At 37.3% G+C, this 21,886-nt stretch overlaps 2 protein-coding genes across 11 annotated transcripts in view; one reads left to right on the top strand and one right to left on the bottom strand.

Annotated features, from left to right (window-relative positions):
* The window catches only part of LOC148942121 (G patch domain and ankyrin repeat-containing protein 1 homolog), a 41,651-nt gene extending 27,461 nt beyond the window's left edge, over positions 1 to 14,190 (bottom strand). For 2 of the 10 annotated variants that reach the window (XM_089102978.1, XM_089102971.1), the window contains exons 1-2: positions 14,079 to 14,190; positions 12,729 to 12,763 (exon numbers count right to left, since the gene is read on the bottom strand). The gene's annotated coding sequence lies outside the window, so the exon portion shown is untranslated. Of the gene's footprint in view, positions 1 to 12,724; positions 12,837 to 14,078 lie in introns of those variants that run through there. The other 8 variants (XM_089102980.1, XM_089102972.1, XM_089102979.1 and 5 more) reach the window with 7 other exon arrangements.
* Positions 14,191 to 14,455: 265 nt separating this feature from the next.
* The window catches only part of LOC148942122 (UBA-like domain-containing protein 2), a 47,017-nt gene continuing 39,586 nt past the window's right edge, over positions 14,456 to 21,886 (top strand). Inside the window, exon 1 of the mRNA XM_089103077.1 lies at positions 14,456 to 14,635. Coding sequence (XP_088959203.1) covers positions 14,507 to 14,635 — 129 coding nt within the window. The 5' untranslated portion in view covers positions 14,456 to 14,506. The remainder of the gene's footprint in view (positions 14,636 to 21,886) is intronic.

The raw sequence follows: 21,886 nt of genomic DNA on the forward strand, positions 1-21,886 counted from the left end.
TTGTAAAGTAAGAATTTTATTGGTTGATTTTTTTAATTTATTCCTAGGGCTATATTCCGGACCATCAGGGGGGGGGGGAGTGTGTTTTCAGAAAAGGGGCGATGCTATTTGGAAATAGTATACAATAATTAATTTAATGGTACTGCTTGTATGTTTAGCATGTTTTCTTCAGAAAAGGACAATCACTAAATATTTGGCTTTAGAAAACGACAACTAGACTAATGCCCATTTTTACGAAGAAGATTAAAATTCTTGTATCTGTATAGGGCAGGCTTACAGTTTACTTTAAAAATGATTCATGGGGACCAAGCAGGCTAGACTGGGGCCCCAACCCCCTGAAAACGTAAATTTCTCAGCATTTCTTTATTAAATTATAGGTTTTTTATCATCCCCCTTAATTTTTTCAATTAAATCATTTCCAGTTCATGTTTATTAACTCACTGATCTTTGTGTTCCATTTTCCTTTTATTTCTTTGTCACACAATTTTTGTTTTAATTTGTGAACTATTTTTCAACCACTTCCGAATGCTCAGTTACTTCCCACTTTTTTCAGAATAGCGCAACGGTAAGAGCACATCCCGAGGCTGCGTTAACTTAGGTTGTAATCTTGGATCAGACATTATATTTCTTTTTAATTTAAAAATTAAAAATTAAAAAATATTGAATATAACTGAAAATATGGGGCAAAAAATCGATTCGTTTTTGCATAATTTGATCTTTTTTATTTGTTTTCCTCAACTCGTCGACTTCTTCCATTTATGCATGTAAAACCTAGATAAATTTGGTGTTTATGTTATGTAAAACCCAATGCTCTTTGTGCCCCTAATGTTCGCTTATATTCATATATTCTTGAGAAACTCTACTTTTTTTCTCTACTTTTTGGTTCATTTTGAAAATGAGTTAAATTTTTTTTTTTTACTGTTCTACCTCCTCCCCTAAAAATTCTTTGTACGTGCCTGGACTTGTGAGACCCATCAAAACAGCTTTAGGGTAACATTCTTAGTGCTGAATTGTGTGAGCTCTTCTTTTATTTCTTACTTTCTTTTGGTTGTGAGTTACGATTGAAATTACAAACGGAAAAATGCATATCATAGGCAGTGCGCTAGTGCTGCCTAAGTAAAGAACGATGTTGGCACAATGTGTTGTTTTTTTTTCTCCATACCCAGGCACTTCGTATCGAAGGAGTTGTCGTAGAAAGTTCGAAAAGCGCTCATTCGATTGCAAATTGGAGTGGCTAGTGCCCATTTTAAAAGTCGAAAGTGATTGGAGGGCAACTAGCCCCCCCCACGCCCATCATTCCCCCAAACACATCCAATCAAAATTTTGAGATAGCTATTTTGTTCAGCGTAGTTGATTTCCAGATAGAAAATATGTTTTTGAGGAGGACACTCCCCCCACAACCCTCAGGGCAAGGGTTGTAAGTTATTCCCTGGGGAAATATAAGGTTTTTCTAGAAGGCGGTGTCGTGGAAACTTCAAAACAGTCTCATTTGAGTGGAAATTCAAAGGGCTATTTCTCTTTTTAATAGTCGAAAGTAATTGGAGGGCAACAAGCCCCCTACCCCCACGCACGTCATTCCCCCAAACATATTCAATCAAAATTTTGAGATAGCCATTTTGTTCAGCGTAGTTGATTTCCCGATAGAAAATATCTTTTTGAGGAGGACACTCCCCCACAACCCTCGGGGCAAGGGTTTTAAGCTATACCCTGGGGCATATAAGGTTTTTATAGATAGCGTTGTCATAGAAACTTCAAAAAAGGCTCATTCGATCGAAAATTCAAAGGGCTCGTGCCCTTTTTAATAGTCAAAAGTTATTGGAGGGCAAATAGCCCCCCCACGCCCCTCAGTTCCCCACACACATCCAATCAAAATTTTGAGATAGCCATTTTGTTCAGCGTAATTGATTTCCAGATAGAAAATATCTTTTTGAGGAGGACACTTCCTCACAACCCTCGGGGCAAGGGTTTTAAGTTATGCCCTGGGGGCATATAAGGTTTTTATAGAAGGCGTTGTCGCAGAAACTTCAAAAAGGCTCATTCGACTGGAAATTCAAACGGCTAGTGCCCGTTTTAATAGTCGAAATTGATTGGAGGGCAACTAGCACCCCCACGCATCCATCATTCCCCCAAACACATCCAATCAAAATTTTGAGATAACCATTTTGTTCAGCGTAGTTGATTTCCAGATAAAAAATATGTTTTTGAGGATGACATTCCCCTAAAACCCTCGGGACAAGGGTTTTAAGTTATGCCCTGGGGGCATATAAGGTTTTTATAGAAGGTATTGTCGTAGAAACTTCAAGAAAGGCTCATTCGATTGGAAATTCAAAGGGCTAGTGCCCTTTTTGATAGTTGAAAGTGATTGGACGGCAACTAACCCCCCCCCCACGCCCATCTTTCCCCCAACCACATCCAATCAAAATTTTGAGATAGCCATTTTGTTCAGCGTAGTTGTTTTCCAGATAGAAAATATGTTTTTGAGGAGGCTACTCCCCCACAACCCTTGGGGCAAGGGTTTTAAGTTATGGCCTGTGGGCATATAAGGTTTTTATAGAAGGCGTTGTCATAGAAACTTCAAAAAAGGCTCATTTGATTGGAAATTCAAAGGGCTCATGCCCTTTTTAATAGTTGAAAGTGATTGGACGGTAACTAACCCCCCTCTCACGCCCACCTTTTCATAGGCAGCGCGCTAGCGCAGCCTAAGTAATGAACGATGTGGGCACAAGGTGTTGTTTTTTGGTTTTTTTTTTCCATACCCAGGCACTTCGTATTGAAGGAGTCGTCGTAGAAACTTCGAAAAAGACTCACTCAATTGGAAATTGGAGTGGCTAGTGCCCTTTTTAATAGTCAAAAGTGATTGGAGGGAAACTAGCCCCCCCCCATGTCCATCATTCCCCCAAACACGTCCAATCAAAATTTGGAGATAGCCATTTTGTTCAGCGTAAATGATTTCCGACTAGAAAATATGTTTTTGAGGAGGACACTCCCCCACAACCCTCAGCGCAAGGGTTTTAAGTAATGCCCTGGTGGCATATAAGGTTTTTATAGAAGGCTTCGTCATAGAAACTTCAAAACTGGCTCATTTGATTGGAAATTCAAAGGGCTAGTGCCCTTTTTAAAATTCGAAAGTTATTGGTGGATTCCTCGTGCTCCCTGCCTCCCAAGCAAATCATTCCCCAAAATACAACCAATCAAAACTTTTAGATATTGATTTTGTTCATCATAGTTGATTTCCTGATAGAAAATATGTTTTTGAGGAGGACACTCCCCCACAACCCTCAGGGCAAGGGTTTTAAGTTACGCACTGGGGGCATATAAGGTTTTTATAGAAGGCGTTGTCATAGAAACTTCAAAAAAGCTCATTCGAGTGGAAATTCAACGGGCTAGTGCTCTTTTTAATATTCGAAAGTGATTGGAGGGCAACTAGCCCCGCCCCAACGCCCATCATTCCCCCAAACACATTCAATTAAAATTTTGAGATAGCCATTTTGTTCAGCATAGTTGATTTCCTGATAAAAAATGTGTTTTTGAGGAGGACACTCCAACACAACCCTCAGGGCAAGGGTTTTAAGTTATACCCTGGGAGCATATAAGGTTTTTATAGAAGGCGTTGTTGTAGAAACTTCAAAACAGGCTCATTCGATTGGAAATTCCAAGGGATAGTACCTTTTTTAATAGTCGAAAGTGATTGGAGGGTAACTAGTCCCCCCCCCCCCGCCCCTCATTCCCCCAAATACATCCAATAAAAATTTTGAGATAGCCATTTTGTTCAGTGTAGTTGATTTCCAGATTGAAAATATGTTTTTTGAGGAGGATACTCCGCCACAACCCGCAGGGCAAGGGTTTTAAGTTATGCCCTGGGGGCATTTAAGGTTTTTATAGAAGGCGTTGTCGTAGAAACTTCAAAATATGCTCATCCGATTTTAAATTATAAGTGCTAGTGCCTTTCTTAAGATTTGAATATTATTATCGGGTAACTAGCCCCCCCCCTCCCATGTAAATCATCTCCCAACAATCATCCCCACACAATGTTATAATGGGCCTTTTTTTAAGCATGGAAGATGTCAAGAAAGAAAATATCTCTTTGAAAAGTACACTACCCTACGACCCTAGTGGCAAGGGTTTTAAGCTATGCCCTGAGGGAATATAATGTTTTTATAGAAGGCTATGTTGTAGAAACTTCAAAAAAAGCTCATTCGATTGGAAATTCAACAGGCTACTTCCATTCTTAATAGTCTAAAGTGATTGGAGGGCAACTAACCCCGCCCCCACGCACATCATTCTCCCAAACACATTCAATCAAAATTTTGAGATAGTAATTTTGTTCAGCATAGTTGATTTCCACTATGCTGTGGGTGAGGAGGACACTCCCCCTACACCATAAGGGCATAGGTTTTAAGTCATACCCTGCGAGCGATTGAGGTTTTTATAGAAAGTGCCATCGCAAAAAATATTAAACTTACTTAATCAATTGAAACGACAAATCGATATTGCCCTATTTAATAATTAGAAAGGATTGGAGGAAAACTAGCCCCCCCCACGCAAATCATTTTTCGAAACATATAAAATCAAAATGTTGTAACGGTTAATTCGCTCGGCATCCTTTATTTTCGGAATGAAAATGTGTTTTTGAGGAGGATACTCCACCAAAGCCCTCAGTGCAAGGGTTTTAAGTTATACCCTGGGGGCATATAAGGTTTTTATAGAAGACGTTGTCGTAGAAACTTCAAAACAGGCTCATTCGATTGGAAATTCAAAGGGCTAGTACCCTTTTTAATAGCCAAAAGTCATTAGAGGGCAACTAGCCCCCCTCCCACGCCTATTATTTCCCCAAATACATCCAATCAAAATTTTGAGAAAGCCATTTTGTTTAGCTTAGTTGATTTCCAGATAGAAAATATGTTTTTGAGGAGGACACTCTCCCACAACCCTCAGGGCAAGGGTTTTAAGTTATGCCCAGGGGGCAAATAATGTTTTTATAGAAGGCATTGTCGTGGAAACTTCAAAAAAAACCTCATTCGATTGGAAATTCAACGGGCTAGTGCCCTTTTTAATAGTCAAAAGTGATTGGAGGGCAACTAGCCCCGCCCCCACGCCCATCATTCCCCCAAACACATTATATCAAAATTTTGAGACAGTCATTTTGTTCAGCGTAGTTGATTTCCAGAGAGAAAATATGTTTTTGAGAAGGACACTCCCCCACAACCCTCAGGGCAAGGGTTTTAAGTTATACCTTGGGGGCATATAAGGTTTTTTTATAGAAGGCGTTGTCGTAGAAACTTCAAAACAGGCTCATTTGATTGGAAATTCCAAGGACTGGTGCCCTTTCCAATAGTCAAAAGTGATTGGAGGGCAACTAATCCCCCCCACGTCCAGCATTCCCCCCAAACAATTCAATCAAAATTTGGAGATAGCCATTTTGTTCAGCGTAGTTGTTTTCCATATAGAAAATATGTTTTGAGGAGGACACTCCCCCAAAACCCTCAGGGCCAGTGTTTTAAGTTATGCCCTGGGGGCATATAAGATTTTTATAGAAGGCGTTGTCATAGAAACTTCAAAACAGGCACATTCAATTGGAAATTCAAAGGGCTCGTTCCATTCTTAATAGTCGAAAGTGATTGGAGGGTAACTAGCCCCTCCCCCACGCCCATCATTTACCCAAACACATCCAATTAAAATTTTGAGATAGCCATTTTGTTCAGCGTAGTTGATTTCCAGAGCGAAAATATGTTTTTGAGGAGGACACTCCCCAACAACCCTCAGGGCAAGGGTTTTAAGTTATATCCTGGGGTATTTAAGGTTTTTTATAGAAGGCGTTGTCATAGAAACTTCAAGAAAGGCTCATTTGATTGGAAATTCAAAGGGCTAGTGCCCTTTTTAATAGTTGAAAGTGATTGGAGGGCAACAAGCCCCTCCCCCACGTCCATCATTCACCCAAACACATCCAATCCAAATTTTGAGATAGCCATTTTGTTCAGTGTAGTTGATTTCCAGATAGAAAATATGTTTTGAGGAGGACACTCCCCCACAACCCTCAGGGCAAGGGTTTTAAGTTATTCCCAGGGGGCATATAATGTTTTTATAGAAGGCGTTGTCGTAGAAACTTCAAAGAAAGCTCATTCGATTAGAAATTCAACAGGCTAGTGCCCTTTTTAATAGTCAAAAGTGATTGGAGGGCAACTAGCCCCGCCCCCACGCACATCATTCTCCCAAACACATACAATCAAAATTTTGAGATAGTCATTTTGTTCAGCAGAGTTGATTTCCAGATAGAAAATGTTTTTGAGGAGGACACTCCCTCACAACCCTCAGGGCAAGGGTTTAGAGATATGCCATTGGGGCATAAAAGGTTTTTATAAAGGGCATTGTTGTAGAAACTTCAAAATAGGCTCATTTGATTGGAAACTCAAAGGGCTACTTCCCTTTTCAATAGTTAACAGTCAGTGGAGGGCACATAGTCCCCCCCCCACATCCATCCTTTCCCCCGATACATCCAATCAAAATTTTGAGATAGCCATTTTGTTCAGCGTGGTTGATTTCCAGATAGAAAATATGTTTTGAGGAGGACACTCCCCCAAAACCCTCAGGGCAAGGGTTTTAAGTTATGCCCAGAGGGCATGTAATGTTTTTATAGAAGGCGTTGTCGTAGAAACTTAAAAAAAAGCTCATTCGATTGGAAATTCAATGGGCTAGTGCCCTTTTTAATAGTCGAAAGTGATTGGAAGGCAACTAGCCCCCCCCCCACGCCCATCATTCTCCCAAACACATCCAATCAAAATTTTGAGATAGCCATTTTGTTCAGCGTAGTTGATTTACAGATAGAAAATGTTTTTGAGGAGGACGCTCCCCCACAACCCTCAGGGCAAGGGTTGTAAGTTATGCCCTGGGGGCATATAAGGTTTTTTATAGAAGGCGTTGTCGTAAAACCTTCAAAAATGCTCATTCGATTGCAAATTCAAAGGGCTAGTGCCCTTTTTAATAGTCGAAAGTCATTGGAGGGCGATTAGGCCCCCACCACGACCATCATTCCCCCAAATCCATCAAATCGAAATTTTGAGATACCCATTTTGTTCAACACAGTTGATTTCCGGAATGAAAATATGTTTTCGAGGAGGATACTCCACCACAGCACTCAGGGCAAGGGTTTTAAGCTATGCCTTGGGGGCATATAAAGTTTTTATAGAAGTCGTTGTAGTAATAACTTCAAATGAGACTCATCATATTGGAAACTTAAAGAGCTATTACCCTTCTTAATAGTCAAAAGTGATTGGGGGGCACCTAGCCCCCCCCTCCCACCCCCATCAATTCCCTCAATACCTCCAATCAAAAGTTTGAGAAAGTCATTTTGTTTGGCGTGGTTGATTTCCAGATAGAAAATATGTTTTGAGGAGGACACTCCCCCACAACCCTCAGGGCAAGGGCTTTAAGTTATGCCCAGGGGGCAAATAATGTTTTTATAGAAGGCATTGTCGTGGAAACTTCAAAAAAACCTCATTCGATTGGAAATTCAATGGTCTAGTGCCCTTTTTAATAGTCAAAAGTGATTGGAGGGCAACTAGCCCCGCCCCACACCCATCATTCCCCCAAACACATTCAATCAAAATTTTGAGATAGTCATTTTGTTCAGCGTAGTTGATTTCCATAGAGAAAATATGTTTTTGAGAAGAACACTCCCCCACAACCCTCAGGGCGAGGGTTTTAAGTTATGCCCTGGGGGCATGTAAGGTTTTTATAGAAGGCGTTGTCGTAGAAACTTCAAAACAGGCTCATTCGATTGCAAATTCCAAGGGCTAGTACCCTTTTCAATAGTCAAAAGTGATTGGAGGGCAACAAATCCCCCCCACGTCCATCATTCCCCCCAAAACATCCAATCAAAATTTTGAGATAACAAATTTGTTCAGAGTAGTTGATTTCAAAATAGGTAAAATTTTTGTGAGAAGGATACTTACCTTGAAACCTCGATGCAAGGATTTTAAGTTAAGCCCTTGGGGCAATTAAGGTTACTATAGAAGGTGTTGTCATAGAAACTTCAAAGCAGGCTCATTCAATTGGAAATTCAAAGGGCTCGTTCCATTCTTAATAGTCGAAAGTGATTGGAGGGTAACTAGCCCCTCCCCCAAGCCCATCATTTACCCAAACACATCCAATTAAAATTTTGAGATAGCCATTTTGTTCAGCGTAGTTGATTTCCAGAGAGAAAATATGTTTTTGAGGAGGACACTCCCCAACAACCCTCAGGGCAAGGGTTTTAAGTTATATCCTGGGGTATTTAAGGTTTTTTATAGAAGGCGTTGTCATAGAAACTTCAATAAAGGCTCATTGGATTGGAAATTCAAAGGGCTAGTGCCCTTTTTAATAGTTGAAAGTGATTGGAGGGCAACAAGCCCCTCCCCCACGTCCATCAGTCACCCAAACACATCCAATCCAAATTTTGAGATAGACATTTTGTTCAGCGTGGTTGATTTCCAGAGCGAAAAGATGGTTTGAGGAGGACACTCCCCCACAACCCTCAGGGCAAGGGTTTTAAGTTATGCCCAGGGGGCATATAATGTTTTTATAGAAGGCACTGTCATAGAAACTTCAAAAAAAGCCCATTCAATTCTAAATTCAACGGGCTAGTGCCCTTTTTAATAGTCGACATTGATTGGAGGGCAACACGTCCCCCCTCCCCACATCCGTCCTTCCCCCTGACACATTGAATATCAATTTTGAGATAGCCCTTTTGTTAAGCGTAGTTGTTTTTCAGATAGAAAATATGTTTTTGAGGATGACACTCTACCAAAACTCTCAGGGCAAGGGTTGTACTTTATGCCCTGGGGGCATATAAGGTTTTTTATAGAAGAAGATATTATAGAAACTTGAGAAAAGGACTCATTTGATGTGAATTTGACAGGGCTGGTACCCTTTTTAATAGTTAAAAGAGATATGCGATATTTGTTGTTGTCGTTGTTGTTTAGACCAGGGCACTTCGTATCGTAAGAGCTGTTATGGGAACTTCGAATGAGGCTCATTCGATTGAAAATAAAATGGGCTGATGTCCTTTTTAATGGTCGAAAGTGATAGTAGGGCAGCTAATCCCCCTTCCACACCCACCCACCCATTTGGAAGCTTAATTTGAAGCTAGATGAGGTGAGACTGAGACCAAGCCAATCTAAAACATTAGATGGGAAAGGAGTGATTAAAATGATTTTTTGGGTCTTTTTAAGAAGCTGGATTTATTAAGATCATTTTATTGAAATTTAACAATAAATAAAAAAAAAAAAAATCTAGTTGGTTTTCTTCTTTTCTTCAAAACTCTAAAGTGTCCTGTGTTTATTGATTTGCCTTTTATTTTGTATGTATTACTCATAAACTTTTGGTTTAAAACACCAATAATGGCAGTTAAAAACAACAACAACAAGATAAGCAAAATAGTAGCCTGGGGTTTTATACACGCATTGGGAGGGGGGGGGGGGTAGGTGGGGGTCTTCTGTTGTGCAGGTAAACTGGAAGCAGTACTTACAGATGAATAAATAGGAATTTCCTGAAGATAAAAAAGCATGAATTATAATTATTGCATACTTTTTAGGCACCTTTTAAAAGGTGGATTTTTAATGAGATTACGTAAAAATATATTTTTCAAATTATAAAGGCAACGAATGTCGCCTCCCCTCTTTAAGTACCGCTCTTGATAGCAAAATTGAGGCACCCTGCCTTGAAAAGAGACCTTCCTATCAAAAGTTACGAAAAAGTCACGTTTTTAAGACTTGGATGTTACGAAATTTTTTGTTCTGGTGGCAACCCAGTACAGGAGTTTATAGGACATGTTTCTGAAGATGATAGTAGAATTGAACTTATTAGCAATAATAAAGAGAATGGCGGAACAATATTTTTATCAATACTTAAGGGGAGTAGGGCAATCTTTTTGTTTTCCAATGAAAATAGTTTTTAAAAATGCATTCTTTAATAGAAAAGTTTTTTTTAAATTTAGATAAGAGGGTGAAAAAAAATTAGAATAACCACAGGCAGCCCTTTTGGGTAAGGATAGGGGTGCTCCATCTAGAAATCAAAAGTACTTCTTAGAATAGTTTTATAGAAAATGCAAATTACCCCACTGAAAAAAGGGGGAAAAAATTAGCTTTCCAACAGATATATAAAAACTGACCCCCCCCCTTTTTTACATTTGAGTAAAGTTAAAAATGAGCCATATAGTACCATAAAGGTAAAAGTTAGTGTTGGGCAATATTTTGATTAAACAAAATATCAATATTTTTACATTTGATATATCAATTTTGATATTTCTGATAAGTTTTCTGCTCAGATTAGCTTTAGGGTGGCAAAATTCAAATATGAAATTTGCAATTAAAGAGTATTTTGCCCCTTTTTTCCAAATTTCGAATAAAATAAAAAGACTTCCATTACAAGAACAAACATTAGCCTACATAAATCCTGATCCAGAATTACTTGGGCTCAGAGTAAAGAAAAATAAGCTACTGGCTATTTTTGACTATTCAAATCAGCAATATGTCAATATTTTATCCTTAGAATGGATCAGCCTTACAGTGATGTAATAAAAAAAAACTTTTTTTTCAACTAAAAGCAAGGAGCAACATTAAAACTTAAAAGAGCATAAATTTTACCATATATAAGGGGAAAACCTCTCCTCAATACCTTGCTCTTCATGTCAAAGTTTCTTTTTGTATTTTGAAAAATCTCCTGACTAATTAAAAGGCTCTTGTGTTTCAGGAGTTGTTTTTAGATAATTGGTACAAAAAGTTAAAATTAGCATAAAGAGTAAGGTATTGAGGAGGGGGATCCACCCTCATATATGGGATAATTTCTGTTTGTTTTAATGCTGCTCATTTCTTTTAGTTGAAAAATTTTTGTTTTATTTTATTTATTTTCTGATTGTTTTTCAAATAACGCAAATTTAGGGAGGGTATTACGTGGGTAATTTCTTGTACAGGCAATTTAATCCCGGTTGGGGAATGAATAAGATATTTGAGAAGGGCTAGAAAGAAGACGGGTCCTTAGAGTAGCGCATTGTGTAGAGAATGGGAGGAATAATTGATTGCATTTGTGGTAAGCACCCCCCCCCCCCCCCCCAAAAAAAAAACGTTTATAACTATGTACATGAAAGCTTGTAAAAGATAGGTGCATCTTGATTGGGGTATTGAAAGGGAAAACACATTATTCCTTCAATTTACACCATAAGTATTGAGCATTGCCCCTCCCCCAACTCAAAAAATTTAATCAGGGTTGTTTGAAAAAGGGTCTAAAATCTCTGGGATATATAACCCTGGAATAGTCATAGGAAGATTTGTTTAAGGCAAAAATTATAATTCAAACTTTATCAATGCAATAATACTACAATTATAATATAGGCTAACTTGTAGCTAATCAATTGCGTTTTCATTTTGGATAATGAAAAAACTAGAAGATTATTGAAATTTTATTTTTTGGCAAATTTTGTTCAACATGTATATGCAGGCTGTGTTTGTTTAAAAATTTCTTTGGCATTTAATGTAAATTATGATTGCAAAAAGGATATTAAAATTATTACTAATAATAGAACACTGGCGGCTAAATAGGAAATAAAATATAAGGAAACCCCCAAAAAATCTTTAAATGCCCAAATCAGGGCTTTTTAAACTTTTGTTCTCTACAATGCTGTAGATTAGGCTTAATTTTCAAATTTGAAGGACCCCTGAACAATTGTTGGAACTGAAAAAAATATGAGCACACAGCAAAAATTTTCTAGAGCATTAATTAGATTTAAAATCAAAAATCTCAGTTCTCCTTCATTTTTGCGAGAGGGCTCAGTGAACGGAAATTAAAAGATCTAGTGTCCTTTTTAAGTGACCAAAAATATTGCAGGGCAACTAGCCCCCCTTCCCATCCCTTTTTCTCCAAAATTGTCAAAATTATACACTGGGGGAATTTGCCAGAATTCTTATACAAAATTCTTTTTATGTCTTGCTTTCTCTTTTCCATCTCAATTTTACACACGGAGTGGTTAAGAGTAATTGTCCAAGGTATATTTTCACTGGGATTGAATTGTCTAGAGGACATTTCCGTGGGTGGGGGGGGGGGGTTCTCCATGCAGGTAGGGCCAGATTTCCTGTCATTATTTAAAAAACAATCTGAAATGAAACTAAAAACAAACAAGTTTTTTCAACTGAAAGTAAGGAGCAATATTAAAACTTAAAACAAACAGAAGTTATTATGTATATAAAGGGGGTTCCTCCTCAGCACATCGCTCTTTATGCTAAAGTTTTAATTTTGTCCCAATTATTTAATAATGACTCCTGAAACACAAGGGCCATTTAATTAGAACAATAAGACGCATTTTTAAAAGTACTAAAAAACTCCCATGCTTCTTTTTCCCAAATTCATCTTATCAAAAATTTAAGATAGCCATTTTGATCAGCATAGATGAAAGGTGAATTAGTCATGCCTCTGGGGATGACACGACCCTGCAAGTCCCTGGGGAAAGTGTTGTAAGTTTTGAAATTTGTCCTGTGTTTATATATAGTATTTATTATTGGGAAGTAAAGATATTTTGGGGGGCGGGTGATTTTTCTGTAGGGAAAATTTTCTGCAGGGGGGAGGGGTTTCCAATGGGAGAATTTACTGTGGGGAGGGAAGTTTACAGGGATGAACTTTCAAAGGGAATCTATACTTGGGGGAATTTTGATGCAAATTTTGATATGGGAATTTTAATACAAAATTAATTTTATTTTACCTACTTTTTTTGCCAATTCAACATTTGAAGAACCTAAAACTAAGGTAAAATTCTTGATGAGGGTCTTTCTGCTATCTAGGAATTAGTTGAGTTCTTTTAAACTAGCCTAAGCTAAATAACAGGAATTGCATTTTTCAGAACTAAAGCCAAAGAAAAAGAAACTAATAACTGAAAATTAAGGTAAAATGTTTTTTTGTCAATCTTTCAATAGGTAATAGACCTGTTATGTAGGCAAATTTCAGGACCCTCTAGAGGGAGAAGGAATAGGTAGGTACTTTAAAATACTTTCCTGGGACATATTTTAGCATGTTGACCCATCTTTGAAAGTTTCATTTTCCTAGCCTAACCCTTTTCCAAGATAGATAAAAGTAGAATTTTACCTTTGGGTAAAATTCTACTTTAGCTACTTTTGTCTATCTTGGAAAGGGGTTAGTTTAGGAAAATGAAACTTTCAAAGATGGGTCTACATGCTAAAACATGGGTCAATATCTACCAAGTCATATTATTGAGTTAAGAATAAAGTGAATACACCATTTGATGCCTTTTTTTGTGCTGATTACGAATATAATGAGCATTTATATTGGAAATGAATTTCAGCCCCTCCTCCTATATAGGCTATACCTAACCTAACCCAACCCTGAATTGGCCTATATAGGGGGGGGGGGGGGCGGAAAAACATTTCCGATAGAAATGCTTATTATATTCGTAATCAGCATAAAAAAAGGCATCAAATGGTGTATTCACTTTTGTCCTAACTCAATAATATGATTTCGTAGATATTGACCAAAATAGCCTATGTCCCAGGAAAGTATTTTAAAGTACCTATCTACTCCTTCTCCCCCTAGAGGGTCCTGAAATTTGCCTAAATAACAGGTCTATTACTGGTAAAGTTCTACAAAATCATATTATTAAGTTAGGACTAAAGTGAATACACCATTCAATGCCTTTTTTTATGCTGATTACAAATATAGGCTAATAAGCATTTCTATCGGAAATAAATTTCAGCCCCCCCCTATATATGTCAATTCAGGGTTAGGTTAGGTATAGCCTATATTGGTGGGGGGGGGGGACTGAAATTCATTTACAATAGAAATGCTTATTATATTCGTAATCAGCATAAAAAAAGGCATCAAATGGTGTATTCACTTTAGTCCTAACTCAATAATATGATTTCGTAGAACTTTATCCTATTACCTATTGAAAGATTGACAAAAAACATTTTTCCTTAATTTTCAGTTATTAGTTTTTTTTTCTTTAGTTCTGAAAAATGCAATTCCTGTTATTTAGCCTAGGCTAGTTTAAAAGAACTCAACTAATTCCTAGATAGCAGAAAGACCCTCATCAAGAATTTTACCTTAGTTTTAGGTTCCTAATCATATGCTCTTTCAATTCTTAGGTTATGTAGATAATCATAGAGGACGCTGATGTAAAAACTTGGATGATCCAATGAGCCTGCATGATTTCTAAAATGAATCCTTTGCGTTAGGAATGAATTTTGTAAGTCCCTAAAACGACCATTACTAACACAAGATTTCATTCATATTAGTTTTATAGACATTAAACACTATTTAATAATAGCGCATGTTTCAATGTTGATGTTTATACTCAATCTTATTTTCATTTAACCTTAAAAAACTTAAAACTATTTTGACATCTGCCAAAAATTTTAGGATTTCACGTTCTGATAATTTTTATTTTTACATTTTCATTATTGCTTGTAAACATTTACCGACCTTGATGTAGGTTAGTGTATCTGTTTGTAAACAAAAAGAAGTAAACAAAATGAATGATCAAGACAAAAATGAAAATAGTCTCAGAGAACATGTTATGATCAATCAATTCGTCTTAGCTGCTGGCTGCTCCAGGGAACAAGCTAGACAAATTCTTCTTTCTGCACAATGGCAATTCCAGGTAAGTCCAGGCTACATTTCTTTGGCTTTCAATATAATTTATTTACAATATCATACAGACATAAAACCGCCTACAATAGTCCCTGTAACCTTATGGAGACTCTCCTACAGGGAAAAAAAAATATACATATGCCTTAGCCTATGGTAAATTTACATCTGTTTTGATTGCTTCACTAGGTAGGGTAAGCTACCCAGTAGGGACATCCACCACATGGTTAATATGGGAGTAAAGTTCATTTGTGATGCAAATAGATGTTATGTTTAGATTGAGGATGCAATTCTAGGTATATATTCTGTGAATATAGGCTATAGGTTCTAAGAAATTCATGAATTTCTTAGAAATACTGAAAAAAAAGGAAAGAAGAAAAGATAAAGGCACTCCCCCTGCAAAATGTGTTAACTAGGCTGCATATTATGGAGTAAGAATTGTTTTCTTAATAAGGTTCCTTATGTCTAGCTGGACTCCTAGGCATAAAATACTGGTTGGTTGGTTGGCTAATTTAAAGATTTGTATATATGTACACTGTCAAATTAACCATCCAGTGGTATCCCACCCAGTAGCCAGACAGCTAATCACCACTACAACAATTAAATCATTGTAAAATCTATTTTACCACTAGAAAGTTGATTGTTTCTCCATTAGTGTATTAATGTGCAATTGTGGCTCTTGAGAGGGAAACATCTTACAAAAATGCTTAGGCTACTTCTTAATATGCCCAAAAAATTATAGTTAATATATTTTAAGCCACTTCACCTCTTCCTCCTAATATATAAAAATAGGTAAATTTTTTACCAAATCATATTATTGACTTATGAATAAAGTGAATATACCATGCAATGCCTTTTTTATGCTCTTTACAAATATAATAATCATTTTTGTTGGAAATGAATTTTATGCCCCACCCCTATAGCCTATATACCAATTCAGGGTATATATTTGCACATTAGGGAGGTAGGGGAAAATTTAAACTTACCTCACATTTACATCAGAAATAAAATCTATCCACACCCCCAATGTACAAATACATACCCTGAATTGGTATACATAGGGGTGGGGGCTAAAATTCCTTTCTGAAAAAATGATTATTATATTCATAAAGAGCATAAAAAAAGGCATCAATTGGTATATTCACTTTCTTTGTATGTCAATAATACAATTTGGTAAAAATTTACCTAAAAATATATGCCCCTTATTTCTTTTGTGTTTTTCTGTTTCTTGGTTTTGTCAGTTTTGATTCAATATATGGGTACACAGGCTTAAACAAGTGTGATGCATGCCGAAATGCATTGGAAATATAAATTTAGGCTACATTTTTGCATATTAAAGGGCTAGGGGCAAAGTATAGCCTAGTGGAAGTGACTTCTTAATAATACCATTAATATTTGAATTTGTCAAAAGTCTTCTTAATAATTTGGGTAATTTTTTGGCAGTTCATATTATTGACTTACAAATAAAGTGAACATACCACTTGATGCTCTTTTTATGCTCTTTACAAATATAATAATTGCTTCTATCAGAAATTCAAATTTTTTCACCCCCCCCCCCCCTAATGTGCAACTATATACCCTGAATTGTAACCACAGAAAGAAGTTATCAACACTAGCTAATCATAGGCAATATACCCGGGCACTTTGTATCAAAGGAGTTGTTGCAGAAAGTGACTTCTGCCAAAATGCATTGGAAATATAGGGCTCACTCGATTGAAAATTGGTATAGGTAGTTCCCTTTTTAATTGTAAAAAGTTATTAGAGAGCACCCAGCCCCCCCCCCCCACGCGCACAATTCCCCCAAACCTATCCCATCCAAATTTCGAGATAGCCATGTTGCTGAGCGTAGCTTATTTCCGGATAGAAAATGTATTTTTGAGGAGGACACTCCCCCACAACCCTCGGGGCAAGGGTTTTAAGTTAAGCCCTGGGGGTATATAAGGTTTTTATAGAAGGCATTGTTGTAGAAACTTCAAAACAGGCTCATTTAATTGGAAATTCAAATGACTAGTACCCTTTTTAATAGTCAAAAGTGATTTAGGGCAACTAGCCCCCCCCGGCCCATCATTCCCCCAAATACATCCAATCAAAATTTTGAGATAACCATTTTGTTCAGCATAGTTGATTTCTAGATAGAAAAGATGTTTTTGAGGAGTACACTCCCCCACAACCCTCAGGGCAAGGGTTTGAATATGTACCCTGGGGGTATATAAGGTTTTTATAGAAGGTATTGTTTTACGAACTTAAAAACAGGCTCATTTGATTGGAAATTCAAAGGGCTAGTACCCTTTTTAATAGTAAAAAGTGATTTTGGGCAACTAGCCCCCCCCCCCCCCCAAAGCCCATAATTCCCCCAAACACATCCAATCAAAATTTTGAGATAGCCATTTTGTTCAGCATAGTTGTTTTCCCAATAGAAAATATGTTTTTGAGGAGGACACTCCCTCACAACCCTCAGGGCAAGGGTTTTAAGTTATGGCCTGGGGGCATATAAGGTTTTTATAGAAGGCATTGTCGTAGAAACTTCAAAACAGGCTCATTCGATTGGAAGTTCAAAGGGCTAGTACCCTTTTTAACAGTTGAAAGTGATTGGAGGGCAACTAGCCCCCCCCCCAAGCCCCTCATTCCCCCAAATCCATCCAATTAAAATTGTGAGATAGCAATTTTGCTAAGTGTAGTTGATTTCCAGATAGAAAATATGTTTTTGAGGAGGACACTCCCCCACAACCATCAGGGCAAGGGTTTTTAGTTATGGGCTGGGGGCATATAAGGTTTTTTAGAGAAGGCATTGTTGTAGAAACTTCAAAACAGGCTCATTCAATTGGAAGTTCAAAGGGCTAGTACCCTTTTTAATAGTCAAAAGTGATTGGAGGGCAACTAGCCCCCCCCCCTAGCCCATCATTCCCCTAAACACATCCAATCAAAATTTTGAGATAGCTATTTTGCTCAGCATACATGATTTCCTGATAGAAAATATGTTTTTGAGGAGGACACTCCCCCACAACCATCAGGGCAAGGGTTTTAAGTTGTGTCTTGGGGGCATATAAGGTTTTTATAGAAGGTCTTGTCGTAGAAACTTCAAAACAGGCTCATTAGATTGGAAATTCAAAGGGCTATTACCCTTTTTAATCGTCAAAAGTGATTGGAGGGCACCTAGCCCCCCCCCCCCTGCCCTTCATTCCCCCAAACACATCCAATCAAAATTTTTAGATAGCCATTTTGTTCAGCATAGTTGATTTCAAGAGAGAAAATATATTTTTGAGGAGGACACTCCCCCACATCCCTCAGGGCAAGGGTTTTAAGTTGGGCCCTGGGGGTATATAAGGTTTTTAAAGAAGGGGTTGTTGTAGAAACTTCAATAAAAGCTCATTTGACTGGAAATTCAAAGGGCTACTGCCCTTTTTAATAGTCAAAAGTGATTGGAGGGCAACTAGCCCCCCCCCCCTACACCCATCATTCTCCCAAACACATCCAATAAAAATTTTGAGATAGCCATTTTGTTCAGGATAGTTGATTTCCAGATAGAAAACATATTTTTGAGGAGGACACTCCCCCACAACCCTCAGAGCAAGGATTATAAGTTATGCCCTTGGGGCATATAAGGTTTTTATTGAAATCTTTGTTGTAGAAATTTGAAAAGGGGCTCATTCGATTTGAAATTCAAAGGACTAGTGCCCTTTTCAGTAGTTGAAACTGATTTTAGGGCAACTAAACCCCCTCTCACACCCACCCTTATTCCAAACACATCCAGTCAAAATTTTGAGATAGCCATTTTATTCAACGTAGTTGATATTTTTGTTAATTAAGTCTTTAAAGATGACAACCCCTCCCCTTGCAGCCCTCAGGGCAAGGGTTGTAAGTTATGCCCTGGGGGCATATAAAGTTTTTATTGAAAGTATTGTTGTAGAAACTTCAAAAGGGCTCATTCAATTGGAAATTGACAGGGCTAGTGACCTTTTTAATAGTTGAAAGTGATTGGATAGCAATTAACGCCCCTCTTACACCCACCTTTTTGCCAGACACATCGAATTAAAATTTTGAGATATCCATTTTATTCAACGTAGTTGAAAGTTCTGGAAATTTTGTCTTTTAGGATGATAACCCCCTCAGGACCCTCAGTGCAAGGGTTGTAAGTTATACCCTGGGGTAATATAAATTTTTTATTGAAAGCGTTTTTGTATAAACTTCAAAAGGGCTCATTTGATTGGAAATTGGTGTGGCTAGTGCCCTCTTTAATAGTCAAAAGTGATTGGAGGGCAACTAGCCCCCCCCCCCACACATATCATTCCCCCAAACACATCCAATCAAAATTTTGAGATAGCCATTTTGTTCAGCGTATTTGATTTCCGGGTAGAAAATATGTTTTTAAGGAGGACACTCCCCCACAACCCTCAGGGCAAGGGTTTTAAGTTATGCCCTGGGGGCATATAAGGTTTTTATAGAAGGCGTTGTCGTAGAAACTTCAAAACAGGCTTATTCGATTTGAAATTCAAAGGGCTAGTACCCTTTTTAATAGTCGAAAGTGATATGAGGGCAACTAGCATCCCCCCCACGCCCATCATTCCCCCAAATACATCCAATAAAAGTTTTGAGTTAGCATACAAATAGCAGGCCAAGCTATAAAGTCTTAAAAAAAGAAAAGATTTAAAGTGTTATGTTCTTTTTCCCTGAAAAGACTATTTCAATATAAAACGAGCATAAACTAATTAAAAAAACTTTTTCCACAAAATAAGTTTTTCAAAGAAAAGTAAAGAACTCCATTAGACAAAAAATGAGCAAAAATAAATTGAAACCATCTACCAAGCTCGAAACTACCACAAATCAGCATTGATAAATAAATGAAACCCAAAACAAACAGAAATTACAAAAAATAACCGATTCAACCTCAAAACGAGCTGAAATTAACATAAGTTGGGCGCAAAATCCATATGCCTTCCCAAGGCCAGAACAAAATTTGCACTTTACTGAAAAAAATATAAATGTTTTTACTTTTATTACCTTAATAAATCAAATAATTTTAACATTTTGATTACTAAATGTCAGTATATGTATATTAAACTGACAATGCACAGTCATTTGTATTTTTTTTTTCAGTAAAGTGCAAATTTTGTTCTGGCCTTGGGAAGGCATAGGGGTTTTGCGCCCAACTTATGTTAATTTCTGCTCATTTTGAGTTTGACTTGGTTATTTATTGTAATTTCTGTTCGTTTTGGGTTTCATTTATTTATCGATGCTGATTTGTGGTAGTTTCGAGCTTGGTAGATTGTTTGATTTTATTTTTGCTCATTTTTTGTTTAATATAGTTCTTTACTTTTCTTTGAAAAACTAATGTTGTGGAAAACGTTTTTTTTAATTAATTTATCAAAAAGTGATTAAAAACATATTACTAGTTTATAAATAAGTTGTTCAAGAGTAACATATTCCAAAAATGCTTATTTATAACAATTCAAACCTCTTCTATTAGGCCACTCAAATATTAAATGTTTTCCTACCATTTCAAATTTTTTCAATGCCATTGAAAAAAATAGCATGAATTTTGCAATTCAAAACTTCACCATTGACAATTCATGGCATATTCCAATTCAGGATATATATTTGCAGACATTAGGGGGGTGGGAGTGGGTAGATTTGAATTTCTGATATAAACAATTATTATCTTGGTTGCAGCAGCAGCTGCAACCTAGTAAAGAGCAAACCACAGACCATAGTAATCAAAAGTTGAAAAATGTGTTTTAAAAAAAACTGTCAAGTGAAAAAAAAATGCCATCTGACACTGAATCAGGAACGCTAACTATTGTTTCGGTTAATCTTAGAATTAAAAGTTTGTTGAGAAAAGAAATTTATGGGGATTTCAAAAAAGAGCTTGAAATCCCTCGAAAATGGCGTTAAATCGAAATAAAAAGTGCACCATTGGAATCACCATGGTCCAAAACCTTTTATAGGATAATTACAATCCCCCACCTTGAACACCAAGGAAAATGACTTTTTTGTATGGGTAGCACTGATCTGTCTCACTTTTTTTCTAGCAGGGCTAAGAGGGGGAGCATCATAGAGAGGTTTTTAATAGCTCATTCGAAAGGGAATTAAATTTGTAAGTGCCCTTTATAAGTGACCAAAAACATTGGAGGGCAAACAGCCCCTCCCCCTCCCTACAGGCCCCCTCTCCCAAACTAGTCCTATAAAACTTTTGAGATAGCCATTTTGTTTAAAATAGTTCAGAGGTCCAATATATATATGGTTTTGATGATGATATGGTGCCTGGGGAAGGGCTGTATGTAATATTGGGTGTATTAATATTGTGTGTATTGGTATTGCATTGGGAATATTGGTATTGGTATTCGCAGTTTTTTTTTTTTTTAAGTCATTTTCTAGGCTCATTTTTTAAAGCATGTCCTAAAAGGTATCATGGTTGCAGCAACAGCTGCAACCTTGTAAAGAGCAAACCACTGGCCATAGTAACCAAAAGTTAAAAAGTGCGTTTTGAAAAAAACTGTATAGTGAAAAAAAATTCACATCTGATACCGACTTGGGATTATTAACTATTATTTCAGTTCATCTTAAAAGTAAAAGTTTATTGCAAAAAGTAAATTAATGGTGATTTTGAAAAAAAACCTCAAAACCCTCAAAAATGGCATCAGATCAAAATGAAAAGTGTACCATTGGAATCAGCATGGTAGAAAACCTTGTAAACGGAAATTACAGCCCCCCTCCCAGAACAACAAAGAAAATCGCTTTTTTGCATCAGTAGCACTGATCTGTCTCCTGTTTTTTAATCGTCAAAAGTGATTTTGGGCAACTAGCCCCCCCCCCCCCCAAAGCCCATCATTCCCCCAAACACATCCAATCAAAATTTTGAGATAGCCATTTTGTTCAGCATAGTTGTTTTCCCAATAGAAAATATGTTTTTGAGGAGGACACTCCCCCACAACCCTCAGGTCAAGGGTTTTAAGTTATGCCCAAGGGGCATTTAAAGTTTTTATTGAAGGCGTTGTTGTAGAAACTTCAAAACAGGCTCATTCGATTGGAAGTTGAAAGGGCTCGTGCCCTTTTTAATGGTTGAAAGTGATTGGAGGGCAACTAGCCCCCCCCCCCCCACGCCCAACCTTCCCCCCAACACATGCAATCTAAAGTTTGAGATAGCCATTTTGTTCAGCGTACTTGATTTCCAAATAGAAAATATGTTTTTGAGGAGGACACTCCCTCACAACCCTCTGGGCAAGGGTTTTAAGTTATGGGCTGGGGGCATATAAGGTTTTTTATAGAA

The sequence above is a fragment of the Artemia sp. Qi Xiang Cuo genome, chromosome 17, assembly GCF_049724085.1.
Source record: "Artemia sp. Qi Xiang Cuo chromosome 17, ASM4972408v1, whole genome shotgun sequence".
In the NCBI taxonomy this organism is placed as follows: Eukaryota; Metazoa; Arthropoda; class Branchiopoda; order Anostraca; family Artemiidae; genus Artemia; species Artemia sp. Qi Xiang Cuo.